Raw genomic sequence first — 14,524 nt, forward strand, 5'->3', positions numbered from 1 at the left:
AACATTCTTCACCACATGCTATAGCCAAAGTGTTGATAGTGACCCGCTATTGGCGAGTTATCTGTACTAAAGACATTATTTTGTGCATTTTGTTTTTGAAGAAAATATCGAACAAAATGCACTGAAACGCAACCCCGGCAATATAGGTAAGGGGAGCATGCTCCCGGGTCCGTGTTCAGCTACGCCCCGCTTTTAGGCCTACGGAAACTGCCGACTGTCGGTATCGGTTGCTTACGTATCATGACGAAAATTGGCGCGCCGCCGATAGCGCGTTGAGGTGAGCCCGTTTCATAACCTCGCAGTTTCATAACAGATACACCGATTTCAGAGTCTGTGTTTTCTTTGCAAAGGAGAGGGAAGTTGCATATGTAAGTTTGATCAAAATATTATATATGCATGTCATGAAATAATTTTAATTCCTTCATGTCTTTGCAGGAAGATGATGTTTACAAAAGGTGTCATTAGAATTCGCGACCTTTACCAGGATAGTTGTTTGTATTTAATGCAGTTACTGGTACTGATGATAAACCCGAACAGAAAATGAGTTTTTTTTTTACCTGTAACTTCTTTTATTTTTTGCAAATTGACATCAATGATTGGTATCGAATAAAGCTTAACATTTGCTGAAAGGCAGTGGCTAGAGAACAGGAATCTGTTCACTAGACAGCGAACTTATTCGTCCCGAACCGGTTCTCTAGTCAAAGTACCGTGCATAGGCTAGGGAACCGGAATTTTATTTCTATGCATAAAACTGTCGAAATTCACTTTGTTTCTTTTGGTAAGTATCATGTGCATATTCTTATCTTAATAAGTTAATTATTTTTACCATTTCAGCAAGCTATGCCCTTTTATTTATTTGAAACAGCTGCTAAAGAAATGATATAATGATAATGAAGTTTTATCGGCATTTTCCGTCAGTCACTTTTATTGGCTTTAGCAAGTCAAGGAACTCAGCAATTTGCAAGTACAATCCAGTTCTGAAATACAAAAGAAAAGCATAAGTTTTGTTTTTAAGAGTTTGCCTGCGGTGTTTCTGGTTGTCAGATTGGTAAAGACCACTTTTCACTATATCGATCAGTGTTAATATATTTCAGTCTCTTACTATTTTTAAGTTTATTAATTTGAAAATTATGGTATTAAAACTAATATTGATATCTTATTGTAACTTTTCAAGACTTTACTCTGACTGAATTGCATTTCAGACTGAAACATGAGTACACTTTGTGAGGTTAGTAAGGAGTCCCCATGTAAGCCTAGTTTGGAAGAGGCAGCTGTTCCAGACGAAGATGCTCATAGCAGGGTTGGCTCGGAAACCGATCTAGGTATGAAGTATATGAGTTTAAACATTAGCCAGCATGCCCACAGGATTTTTAAAAAGTGGGTACCTGTACCCACTACTTTTGGAAAAAGTGGGTACAGGCTTAAAAAATCTGGGTACACTGAATTTTCCCAAAACATGAACATATGTACTGGTATGAAAACTAAAAGCAACAGATATTAGATAATGTTTACAATATTTATTCAGTAAACTCAGTCATACTGTATTTATATAGGCCTAGCCTGTTTACTATATGCTGCTAAGGCATATTAAAGAACAGTATTTAACTGTTACGAATGTCTAAGGCCTAAATGCTTCAGCAGCTTTTTCTCTGGCTTAGGCATTTGCTTACAGTAGTACTCGATGACCATTCTGTTGTGCACATTATCAACAGTACGCCTGCAGGAACTAATGCTGTATGATGCCTATTTTGTAGTGAAAACCCGGCCTTTCATATGGCACTGAGGTCAATTTAATATTTCCACCCAGAATGAAGTTTTTCATGCTCGTCTGCCATTTTTGTTAGTGATGTATTTGGAGTAATCTAGATTGCGCAGATGTTTGCCGCTGGAAGCTTATTGGTTTTCTGTTCAAAAGCAAGCGTTTCCCGGGTTTTAGGTTAGCGGCCACCAATTTTTGAGCCGAATTCGTTTATTTGCCGGCCACAACAAATATGCGTTCCTGCACGCACGGCCATCGAAAAATTTGCGTGCACATTGTGTTTTCTGCGTGAAAAATGCAGGATTCTGCGTGACTGGGCATGCTGATTAGCCTCGATAACAGTGCAAGCTTCCTTTGACTAGTTGAAGGCCTGCAACTCAGTGCAGTGTAACTTTCTTTTATCATTGAGACAATTCCAGCAAAAAGTAGTTTTTCTAAGGCCACATTTAAAAGTCTGTTTGCTGTCTCCTGACCCTACTTTTTAAAGTTGGGTAGGTAGGTAGGCAATTCTTTTTTTTTTTTTTTTTTTGGTGAGGGGATTATACTTTTACCAGAATATAATTATGATCATTTCTTACAGAATATTTCTTCTGTAAAAATAAGACAAATCTGTATATGTTGAATAAAAGGATGAAATTCATTTAAACTTTCTTACTTATTATTTTATTATTTTGCTTACTTGAAATATAATTGTGGCAATTGTCATATCGCAACTTAAAAAAAATTTGATCAGCATTGTCCAATAAAAATTTTTGGGGCGCCGCATTGTATGCGGGTAGGTAGGGAGACAGCAAACAAACATATTTTTAATTTTGGCCTAAGTATTACTTACATTGTATTTGAGCCTTGATACTTCATAGTACATGTTTCGTTTGTGTAAATCATTTCAAAAATTTCAGTCAGTGACAGTCCTATAATTGAGTCTTTGTTTAATACAGTGATAGAGATTAATTCAAAAGTTGTTGATTAATTTCAGAAATTTTAACAACGCGAGATGGAGAATCTCCCTTGACAGTATCATCTTTCCCGGCCAGTGAGATGATCACACAGAGTGTGATGGAGGAGGAGGGCAAACTGGAGAAAGAGGGAGAGGCAGAGGAGGAAGAAGAGTTAAGAAAAAGGAAAGAGGTGTGTAATAAACTTTAAAGTGTGATAAGAGATTCAAAATGAAGTAATATCAAAGGCCTGTTATATGACTACCTCTTAAATTCAGTGTTTCAGTCTCGGTAATAAAGGTAAAACCAGTAAGAACTACTTGTATTTATTTAAAATTTTAGCAAAACTGCAGGAGTCGCATTGTACCCCCCGACAACAAAGTTGTAAGTGGGGGTATACTGGTTTCAGGTTGTCTGTCTGTCTGTCCATCCGTCTGTCTGTCCGTAGACACAGTCTTGTGCGCACCAACTCTCATCCCCTTGACACAATTTAATGAAACTTCACAAAAGTGATCAGTAACAACAGTAGTTGTGCATGATGCATGTTAGGTTCTTTCAGAATTTTTTTTTTGCAGAGTTATGGGACTTTGTTTTTTGTTACTATACTATATACATAGACACAATCTTGTGCACACCAACTCTCCTCATCCCCGTGACACAATTTAATGAAACTTCACACAAGTATTCAGTAACAATAGTAGTTGTGCATGGTGCACGTTAGGTTCTTTCAGAAATTTGCAGAGTTACGGGACTTTGATTTTTGTTACTTTACTATATACATACAGTCTGCATATGAAATCTTGTGCACGCGTAATCTCCTGAACCCATGCACACAATTTAATGAAACTTAACACAAGTGATCAGTAGTAACCCTAGTTGTGCATGGTGCATATTAGGTTCTTTCAGAAAAAAATTCTGCACAGTTACAGGACTTTTGTATTTTCTTAATATACAATATACATACAGTCTGCATATGCAATCTTGTGCACGCATAATCTCCTGAACCCCATGCACACAATTTAATGAAACTTAACACAAGTGATCAGTAGTAAACCTAGTTGTGCATGGTGCATGTTAGGTTCTGGGATATAAATTAACACTCGCCCAGTGCGACCAGATTTGAAGCTGGTCGAGTCAATTTTCCAAAATAGTCGCCCAGCCGGCGAATGGCTTTGGATTCTCCTATTAATGTCAATATTCTGGGTTTTCTGAGACTGTCTTATTAATATGCACTACGTCACTTAAATCGACCAATCAAAATTACCGATATATACTACGACCAATCGGAATACGCGGATCATTTACTCCGTCACTAACAAGGGCTGCGCCCATAGAAATACAGCACTAGAAAGTAAAGGTTAAAGAGCTTAGAACGGCCGGTCACAGCGACAACACAAAATATTATCAGGATTATTTAAAGACCTAAAGGCCAATGAGGACTTTTAATGAAAAATGGGCTGTTAACAGACCGCGGCTGCATAGAACACCGACCGCAACATGGTTTGTACTTTTTGTACAAGTAATAATTTCTTAATTGCGAGTCCTGTAACTCGACAGTGTAACAAAATACTAAAATTCAGATGTCCATAAGCGTGCAGCCTCTATCAAAATGCCCATAAACAACCCAAATCCTCTAGTGCTGCAAAAATCATTCAAACTTTAAGTGCGTCTGTGTTTGAGAGGCTGTGTCCAATATTTAGAACATGTCATGCACTGGTTGATTACAACTTTCCATTTCAGTGTGAGTTTGATGAGTGTTCTGTAATTATATTTAAGAAATTGATGTATTTTAGCAGGAAGCAAGTTACAAGACTTACTATTAAGTATGTTGATCTAAACCGCTGTTAGTATATTTTTCCGCTAATAATAGCTGGGCCCCTAACTTTTAGGCGGGGATCCTAGAATTTGCCTGTAAGGAGCCCAATTGGCTAATAGGGTCTGAGTGTTAAGTTATATCCCTGAGGTTCTTTCAGAAAAAAATTCTGCACAGTTATGGGACTTTAGTTTTTTGTTAATATACAATATACATACAGTCTGCATATGCAATCTTGTGCACACCTAATCTCCCGAACCCTTGCACACAATTTAATGAAACTTCACACAAGTGATCAGTACCAACCCTACATGTGCATGGTGCATGTTACGTTCTTTAAGATAAATATTCTGCAGAGTTATAGGACTTTGTTTTTTGTTACTATACATATACATAGAGCCTTTATACTTACAGTCCACATAATTATGCAGTCTTGTGTGCGTCAAATTGCAATGTACTGTGTCAGTGCATGCGGGGGTACATTCATCACTTTCAGTGATAGCTCTGCAGGGTTAGACACTAACAGTGTCCCGGGAGCCCGAGGATCCCAAGTTTTGAGGAGGAACACCAACTTGTAAAAGATGGCGTGCTGTCAGGATACCTGTTTTTTTTTGGTCAATGATAAATAAAAATAAAGATTAATTTCTGTTTGAAAAATATTGTAAGATATTTTGCTAATAAACAGTTAAAATATGTATGTACCTAAGGTGGAAAGTTAGTGCTGGTCCCAAATAATAAAAAATCAACAGTCAACAGATGCTTACAGATTGCATGCATGTAAAACATCTATGTGATATAAACTTGAAATAAGAATTCTCGACTTGTTAGCTCGACTATTCGAAGAATAGTCTAGCTATTCTACTCACCCTGGCGTCGGCGTCACACCTTGGTTAAGTTTTTGCATGCAAGTACATACAGCTATCATTTAAAGGCATATAGCTTTGAAACTTATTTGTTCTTTTTCTAGGTCAATTACCAACCTCACTGGGTCAAGTTCCATAACTCTAACATGTATTTTGAGCAAATTATGCCCCCTTTTGGACTTAGAAAATTTTGGTTAAAGTTTTACATGTAAGTTACTATCTCCAAAACTAATGCAGATATTGAATTGAAACTTCACATGTGTCTTCGGGGTTATAAAACTAGTTGATAGCACCAAGTCCCATAACTCTGACCTTCATTTTGGCCAAATTATGCCCCCTTTTGGACTTAGAAAATTCTGGTTAAAGTTTTGCGTGCAAGTACATACAGCTATTACTAAAAGGCATATAGATTTGAAACTTATTTTTTCTTTTTCTAGATCAATTACCTACCTCACTGGGTCAAGTCCCATAACTCTGACATGTATTTTGGGCATATTATGCCCCCTTTTGGACTTAGAAAATCCTGGTTAAAGTTTACATGCAAGTTACTATCTCCAAAACTAATGCAGATATTGAATTGAAACTTTACATGTGTCTTCAGGGTTATAAAACTAGTTTATAGCACCAAGTCCTATAACTCTGACATGTATTTTGGCCAAATTATGCCCCCTTTTGGACTTAGAAAATTCTGGTTAAAGTTTTGCGTGCAAGTACATACAGCTATTACTAAAAGGCATAATTATAGATTTGAAACTTATTTTTTCTTTTTCTAGATCAATTACCTACCTCACTGGGTCAAGTCCCATAACTCTGACATGTATTTTGGGCATATTATGCCCCCTTTTGGACTTAGAAAATCCTGGTTAAAGTTTAACATGCAAGTTACTATCTCCAAAACTAATACAGATATTAAATTGAAACTTCACATGTGTCTTCGGGGTTATAAAACTAGTTGATAGAATCAAGTCCCATAACTCTGACATGTATTTTGGGCAAATTATGCCCCCTTTTAGACTTAGAAAATTCTGGTTAAAGTTTTGCGTGCAAGTACATACACAGCGTTCGACACTAACTTTTTTGCCAGGTATCCCGAAGGAATACCTGCTGGGAAATTTAGGAATCCCTGCTGAAAATTAGGAGTCCCTGATAACAAAATGTGGTAAGAACATGAAAAAACTAAAATCTAACAAACACAACTGTTTACAGTACTACATGTATTTTATTTCCACTTTATTTCCATTTTACATCAATGACAACAATAGCTTGTATGACTTTTGCTGTAAAAGAATAATGTCATTTCTGTCCAAGTCCTCTTCCCCCTCATCTTCACTACCATCGCACTCCTCTGCCATTTGTTGTAGTTCGTCTAAATGTATGCCGCCTAGTTCATTCCCCCTTATAACCCCCTTATTTGTAATCATTTTTTTGACATAAAAAAAATTCCAAAAAGTCTCCCTTAAATAAAAAAAAAAAAAATGTTCCGACCTACCTACCCTAATTTTTTGAGCATGTTACCAGATACAAAGATTTTTTAGGCCTTATTAATGCAACTCCCATAGACTATCTAAAACTAGTACATTGATCATAACAGATTTTCTTAAACATTTCATATTTTAGTTGTTTTATTTTGCACATTGCCTAAAAGTGGGTGGGGTTTAGTGTTTGCATGCTTTTATTATCAGCAAATTCTTCTAAATAAGAGCTGCTTTGGCAACAGTGATCATACTTTTCGTAAATGCAGACGTTTTATTGGCTTTTTATTTTAGTTTGTACTAGAAAAATCTTGTAAGAAATGATAAAAATGTTCGAAAATGTCGGTCTAGAAAACGAGTGACAAATACGAAAAACAAAAGTAACAGTTAAAGTTCTTGAAAAGATAACTGTTTTAACTTTATTTTCTCATCATACCACGTATAATTTCTGCTTATTTAATTTGTTTGCCCAAACAAAGCCTCGGCAATGATAATAAATTTGTTATAGACCGTAACGGCCGACCGGCTCATGTAATCGTATCGAGCACACAAAATAATGGTACAAACACGATAATCTAAGGCTGCATTGTTTATCAATTAACTTGTAAACATTGATCAATAAACACCTTTGATAATGACAAGGCATATTGTACTAAATACAAACCGCGAGATGAGCATGTGTCATTTGGCGCGTGGCGTGACTGACATCTGTCGGTAGCTAATTAACATACGACGCTCCGCCTACTGCCATATTTCCGCTTGTGCCGGCGAACAATATTGAAATTCTCTTGGATTCTGATTGACAGGGGGCAGAACTATCGAACTTGGAACGCTTCTAAGCAAATTTCCGCGAGTCAAGCCGACGCACGTGCCGTAATTTATGCGGGTAAAATACGAGTTTTTCTCGATTTTCGCGGGTCAAAACCCGGGACCTCGGGTCAACTGAACGCCCTGGGCTTAGCAAAAGACCGATGTTTGAGCGAACAAGACTGGGGAATTTCATTTTTTTAGAATCATATTTCATCTGAAAATCAAGAGTCCCGACGGAACACCGAAATTGTGAACTTTAGGATCCCTTGCGGATTTTTGGTGTCCTCGGGATCCCGGGACACCGTTAGTGTCGAACGCTGATACAGCTATTACCAAAAGGCATATAGCTTTGAATCTTATTTATTCCTTTTCTAGGTCAATTACCAGCCTCACTAGGTCAAGTTCCATAACTCTTAACATGTATTTTGAACAAATTATGCCCCCTTTTGGACTTAGAAAATTCTGGTTAAAGTTTACATGCAAGTTACTATCTCCAAAACTAATGCAGATATTGAATTAAAACCTAACATGTTTCTTCGGGGTTATAAAACTAGTTGATAGCATCAAGTCCCATAACTCTGATATGTATTTTGGTCAAATTATGTCCCCTTTCGAACTTAAAACTCTTTTGATATTTAACATTTTGGGAAATAATTTCCTGCTTCTGTGACAATATTTCGAATAGTCGAGCTTGGCTGTCTTACGGACAGCTCTTGTTTTGACATTTGTTGTGATTTTTTAGCTCGACTATTCAAAGAATAGTCTAGCTATTCTACTCACCCTGTCGTTGGCGTCGGCGTCACACCTTGGTTAAGTTTTTGCATGCAAGTACATACAGCTATCATTTAAAGGCATATAGCTTTGAAACTTATTTATTCTTTTTCTAGGTCAATTACCAACCTCACTGGGTCAAGTTCCATAACTCTGACATGTATTTTGAGCAAATTATGCCCCCTTTAGGACTTAGAAAATTCTGGTTAAAGTTTTACATGCAAGTTACTATCTCCAAAACTAATGCAGATATTGAATTGAAACTTCACGTGTCTTTGGGGCTATAAAACTAGTTGATAGCAGCAAGTCCCATAACTGACCTTCATTTTGGCCAAATTATGCCCCCTTTTGGACTTAGAAAATTCTGGTTAAAGATTTGCGTGCAAGTACATACAGCTATTACTAAAAGGCATATAGATTTGAAACTTATTTTTTCTTTTTCTAGGTCAATAACTAACCTCACTGGGTCAAGTCCCATAACTCTGACATGTATTTTGGGTAAATTATGCCCCCTTTTGGACTTAAAAAATTCTGGTTAAGGTTTTACATGCAAGTTACTATCTCCAAAACTAATGCAGATATTGTATTGAAACTTCACATGTGTCTTCGGCGTTATAAAACTAGTTGATAGCAACAAGTCACATAACTCTGACTTTCATTTTGGCCAAATTATGCCCCCTTTTGGACGTGGAAAATTCCTGTTAAAGTTTTGCGTGCAAGTACATACAGCTATTACTAAAAGGCATATACACATGTAGATTTGAAACTTATTTTTTCTTTTTCTAGGTCAAAAACCAACCTCACTGGGTCAAGTCCCATAACTCTGACATGTATTTTGGGTAAATTTTGCCTCTTTTTGGGCTAAAGTTTTACATGCAAGTTACTATCTCCAAAACTAATGCAGATATTGAATTGAAACTTCACATGTGTCTTCGGGGTTATAAAACTAGTTGATAGCAGCAAGCCCCATAACTCTGATATGCATTTTGGTCAAATTATGTCCCCTTTTGAACTTTAAACTCTTTTGATATTTAACATTTTGGGTAATATTTTCCTGCTTCTGGGACAATATTTCGAATAGTCGAGCTTGGCTGTCTTACGGACAGCTCTTGTTCATATATCATATTAAGAGGGATCCCAAAACTTGACGAGGACCCCAAGATTTAAAAGGTGGAGATTCCTTTGTGCACCCTGTTCAAATAAGTTAGTGTCTAACCCTGGGCTCTAGTTTGAAACTGAAATTCTTTTTAAAAAGATCAAATGTAATAGATAAACAATTTAACTGTAACAAGTCTTGAATTCATATTCATTGTTCATTACATAAATTTGATTTAAGTTATGGTTACATATGGAACAAGAGACAAAAGAAGAAAGGTATCGGCGACTTCAGTGTCTTCTCATGAAGAGTAATATGTATACAGAATATCTACTGAGACGTATGGAAAGACAGAGAGAAGAAGAGAAAAAGAGGAGAGAAAGAATTCTCAAGGTATAGAGATGATTAAATCTTCCTTAAAATAAATTGTTAAAAGTCTTTAAAAGTTTTTCACACAAGTAGTGTGTTTAAATGATTTGGACGAGGGCAGTTAGCTTTTAAGGAGACACAGCCAAAGTTTGGACAATCACTGCTTCAAATACTTTAAAATGTAGTAGACCTGTAGTGCCGAACAGCAAAATATGTATTCTCTATAGACTCAATTTGTAATTTGTGTATTTAGCTACCTTTACATCAAAAGGAATGGCTCATTGCCTAGCAAGAATATATAATCACACGGAAATACTATCTAGAGTGACATGTTATTGATATTATGGTAATATTAAGGTTAAGACTTTCATGTCTATTCTATTCTATTTGTTTACTTAAGATGAAGTATAGAAATTATTTATTTCACGGAATATTTTTAAAAACTTGTATTTGTAATAAATAGAAACTTGCCAAAGAAGAACAGAAGAAGAAAGAAGAAACATTGAAGACTCAACAAAACACAGAAATATCTCAGGTAAAAACAGTGTTTAAGACTTTGTACTGTAGCATAGTAGCATAATAACAATTCAGTGTATTGACTGAAATTGGAATTGATTAACATAAATTATGAAATCTGTTGAATATTGCAAACATTTTGCTTATTTATATAATATGTATAATGTTTTGTATTTGTTGTTTACCTTTAGCCTGCTGGCAGCAAGTCATTCTGCCTTTGCGACCAGTGCAGACCAAGAGCAGCTGATCATGGTCTGCACTGTTTGCTATTCAGTCAGTAAATGTTCAGTGAACACCCCTCCGAATAATAAATGGTATTGCCTAATGAAAGATAGACCAGTCCATTATAGAAATTTATAAGGGTAAGGGTTACAGAAGTTTTGTAAGAACATCCAAGAAGCCTCATGCTGAACAAGAAGAGCTTATTTGAAACTTGTTTTATTGTAGGATTCTGATGTTAAGGCTAAAAGTGATGTGGTTAAATCTGAAGGAAACGCTGCAGCAGCAGATACTGAAAGTAGTCCGGTAAGTCCCAAGAAAATTGAGTGTTCCCAAAACTTTATAAATTTTTAACCATTCCCAATTATTGCCTCATTGGGCTTCTTTAATTTAAATACATTTTTGAAATGAAATGAAAAAGTCTGAACTTGATTGTAATTGGAAAAAAGTGTTACCATTCAAATTACTGGATTGGAAAAAATGTTTAAAACAAAGGGGCTGCCATTTCTGTAGAAAAGTCTATAGAAGAGCCTAAAATCTGTATGTATTTTATGTGTTTCAGAAACCAGAACCGAAACCAGAACCAAGAAAAACTAGAGGAAAATTAAAACTGCGAGCACCTGTTCCGAAAAGCACACTTTCAGGGTCAAGTACTCCAGCAGGGTCACAGTCGACTCCAAATACTCCAGGCATAGAAAGCGGGAATACACCTAAAATAGAATCTGCTAAAGAGGAAAGTATGGACACTTGTACCTCACCTGCGTCCAATGTTGAAGGAATTACTGGTTCTCCATCATCAGATAAAGAGAACCGTCCTACAGGAAAACAAACAAGAACCAGTTTAAAACCACCAGAGGTAGAAGGTAAATAGTTTGCAATATTTCAAAAAGTGTTAAATTTGTATCAAAGTATAAATGTTACTAAATTGTAAACCATGCTTTAACTTGTTTTGCTTTGTTAAATTCAGCAGGGTTTTAGAATACTTGAAGTACTTATCTCTTCTTGGTGGACTTTTTGATACAAAAATGCCAAAGCAAATTGTGTTTGTCAAATGGTTGTTGGAATTTGAATTTCGAAACATGTGAGAAAGTGCTATTTTAGTGTACTCGTATTTTAGAATCATGCATACTGTTTGGTCTACTATTTGAAGAATTATGAGAGTTTTTCTTCTCAACTTGGTGTTGGAAACAGAATCTGGTTTAAATTATGCATACAAGATGATATCTGGGTAACCATTGCATATACTTGATTGAAACTTCACACAGTGCTACAGGGTCATTAAGCCTACTGCTCAAGATAAAAATGAATGGTTGAATTGAAACTACACAATGCTTGCCAGTCATTAGGCCTACTGTATTAAGTAAATTAGATAACTTTTGATCAAATTTGATTAAAATTAAGACCCTTGTTTGATTTAGAATATTTGGTTTTTAAGTTTGCATGCAGGTTGTTATCAGTGCCATAATAAAATTTTAATTTGAAATAGTAATGATATAGCTCATTTATAGCCCTTGTTAAACTTAACCCTTACCATGTTGGACACAATTGGTTCTGCCATTGTGACCAGTGTATATCATGATCAGCCTGCACATCTGTGCAGTCTGATCATGATCTGCACTATTTGCTATTCAGCCAGGATCTTTTTGGTAAGCACCCCTTTTAACAGTTAATGGTACTCTCCAAAATTGGAAGATGGACAAGTCCATTATAGAAATTTAGCAGGGTAAGGGTTTAAAGTTGTTGAATAGCCTGGTGTGCTGTCTTGAGGACACAACTCTTGTTAATCATATACTTGTTATAACAGATTTTGAGGAGACTTTGAGAGGGTATCTTGGAGAGAAATTAATGCTGGATGTAACTGTGAAAGAAGAACAGAACGATAACTCTGAAGATCCTCTTTGTTAGACTTTTAAAAAAATGTTCTGTTGTGTTTGATTTCTGCTGTGCATGTTTTTAAAGGCTGTCCAGCAGGAAGGTTCAGACACACTGTAGCAAGATTTATCTGGAGTTCTTTTTAATCAGAATATTTAAAAAAGTAGGGGTGTCAAATCTGCTGGATAACCTTGTTTCATTCGTTGTTTTTTTTTTCAGTTATTTGCAGACATTTGGCTCCTTTGCATGTTTTTATGTTTGTTCAGCTTTGTTTATTAGATTGAGCATGCATTCATATTTTTAGAACTGAAACTAATTTTATCTACAAACATTGAACTCTATTATATAATATGACTAAACCTTACAAAAACAGAAGAAAAAAAAGTAGTATTGCCATTTATATTATCTTAAGAATTTGACATGAATAAACTCGTTCCCAGGGAAATAGTTATTTTGATCAGAACAGCAAGCTTCTGTGTCAACAAAATTAATCTGAATATTATGATTACAGATGCAGAATCAAAGAAAGGTAGAAAGAGAAAAAACTTGGATTATAATGAACAATCGCCACAGAGTGCCAAACTACTTACACATTTCTTCCAGGTAAGTTTGTTTTCAAATGGTTCTTTTCAAACAGTTGTGTTCCATACAATTATATGTTACCAGAAACTTAAGTACATTAAAACATCATACAAGAAATTCCTGATTACTGCTTTGAGGTTCAATGATTCTGTGTTACACTGCTCATTTCTATGTTTGATATTTGAGAGAGAAAAAACTTAGGGGAAAATGGTATGGAATGAAATAAGATCTGATTAAAGATAAAAAGATTTTGGTTCTGATAAATCAGCTATTGACATTGGTTGTTCAGTAATAGACTTGATTTGTTCTCAAAGCTTATTTTGCGTCTTTAATTCGCTTATGAATTAAAATGTGGCAAAAAAATATATCTACATACTTTTAAATCATGTGTACAAATAACTGCGTTTACCTATTTTAGCCATCATCAAAGAAGAGAAAAGTTGAAGAGGAAGAAAATACGGAAATCAAAATAGTGAGTGAAATCTTTATACGTGTATAGTATGATAAAAATCATTATACATTAGACTGAAAAATGAATGTATGTTACTGTTGTATCAAGCTAGCTTTTGGAAGAAGGTTGTTTCTACCTAGGTTTCATGTACCTGAAATGAATACTGTAAGGAATTAGAGCTTCATAGCTGATCATACTTTTGGCAGTTATGCTACTTGTTGTTCATGACTGTTTGAAATCATGAGCTGCTCTACTGTCTTGATTATCATTTGAAATCCGCTGTACTGTATGCTTGGTTAGAAATTCTTGTAACATGTAAAAAAACAACAACACACAGCCGGATTATAATCTTATCACACATTGAAAAAAAATGTTTTGAGTCAAAATTTTGCAATGGATACTCTATAAAAGTCCTGTAAAGAATGGTAAAATATAGATTAACTTTCCAGTTGTAGTTTGTTCCTTCATTGTCAGTAATAGAAAAAAACTGAATGAAATATTTTTTATTCTTATGACTAGGAGAAGAAAGCAAAGAAGGAAGTGGAATTGTTTAAAGGCCATCCTGATATTGACACAGATGGTAAAATTTTACGTCCAGCTCTTTTGACAGGGGGAGAGTTACGTAATTACCAGGTAGAGGGACTCAATTGGCTCAAGGTATGCTGTGTATGCAAGTTATTGCAGAAATTACAGATTATTTATTGATAGAAAATGTTGTATATTTCTCACTGATTTTTGGATATTTTTTCCTGTGATGTCTGCCCAGTAGTGCTGCAGAAAGCTTGATGAAAAGTAATATTAGACTGAAGTTTGTGCGTGTAAGTTTTTTCCAGTGTGTACATTTGATCTTAAGTTTGATACCAACCCTGTGTAGGGTCATTCATGTGGTTATGATGTGGGGAAGTTGTCACTTGATTAAAAATAACCTGAACTTGTTGAATGGACAGGCACACTGTTACATTTTTATTTACCACCATCTTTGCATTGGAATGCAGT

The 14,524-nt window shown here is 35.5% G+C and overlaps 1 protein-coding gene across 2 annotated transcripts in view; it reads left to right on the top strand.

The window, feature by feature from the left end:
* The first annotated feature begins 259 nt into the window (after positions 1–259).
* Positions 260–14,524, top strand: part of LOC123557830 (lymphocyte-specific helicase-like) — a 31,889-nt gene continuing 17,624 nt past the window's right edge. The window contains exons 1-11 of one of the 2 annotated variants that reach the window (XM_045349549.2): positions 260–368; positions 1,203–1,322; positions 2,736–2,887; positions 9,760–9,912; positions 10,352–10,423; positions 10,852–10,929; positions 11,186–11,486; positions 12,428–12,523; positions 13,007–13,098; positions 13,496–13,549; positions 14,048–14,185. In XM_045349549.2, the coding sequence (XP_045205484.2) occupies positions 1,211–1,322; positions 2,736–2,887; positions 9,760–9,912; positions 10,352–10,423; positions 10,852–10,929; positions 11,186–11,486; positions 12,428–12,523; positions 13,007–13,098; positions 13,496–13,549; positions 14,048–14,185 (1,248 nt within the window). In that variant the 5' untranslated portion in view covers positions 260–368; positions 1,203–1,210. The remainder of the gene's footprint in view (positions 369–1,202; positions 1,323–2,735; positions 2,888–9,759; positions 9,913–10,351; positions 10,424–10,851; positions 10,930–11,185; positions 11,487–12,427; positions 12,524–13,006; positions 13,099–13,495; positions 13,550–14,047; positions 14,186–14,524) is intronic. The other variant, XM_045349550.2, reaches the window with a different exon arrangement.

This window comes from Mercenaria mercenaria, chromosome 5, assembly GCF_021730395.1.
Source record: "Mercenaria mercenaria strain notata chromosome 5, MADL_Memer_1, whole genome shotgun sequence".
NCBI lineage: Eukaryota > Metazoa > Mollusca > Bivalvia > Venerida > Veneridae > Mercenaria > Mercenaria mercenaria.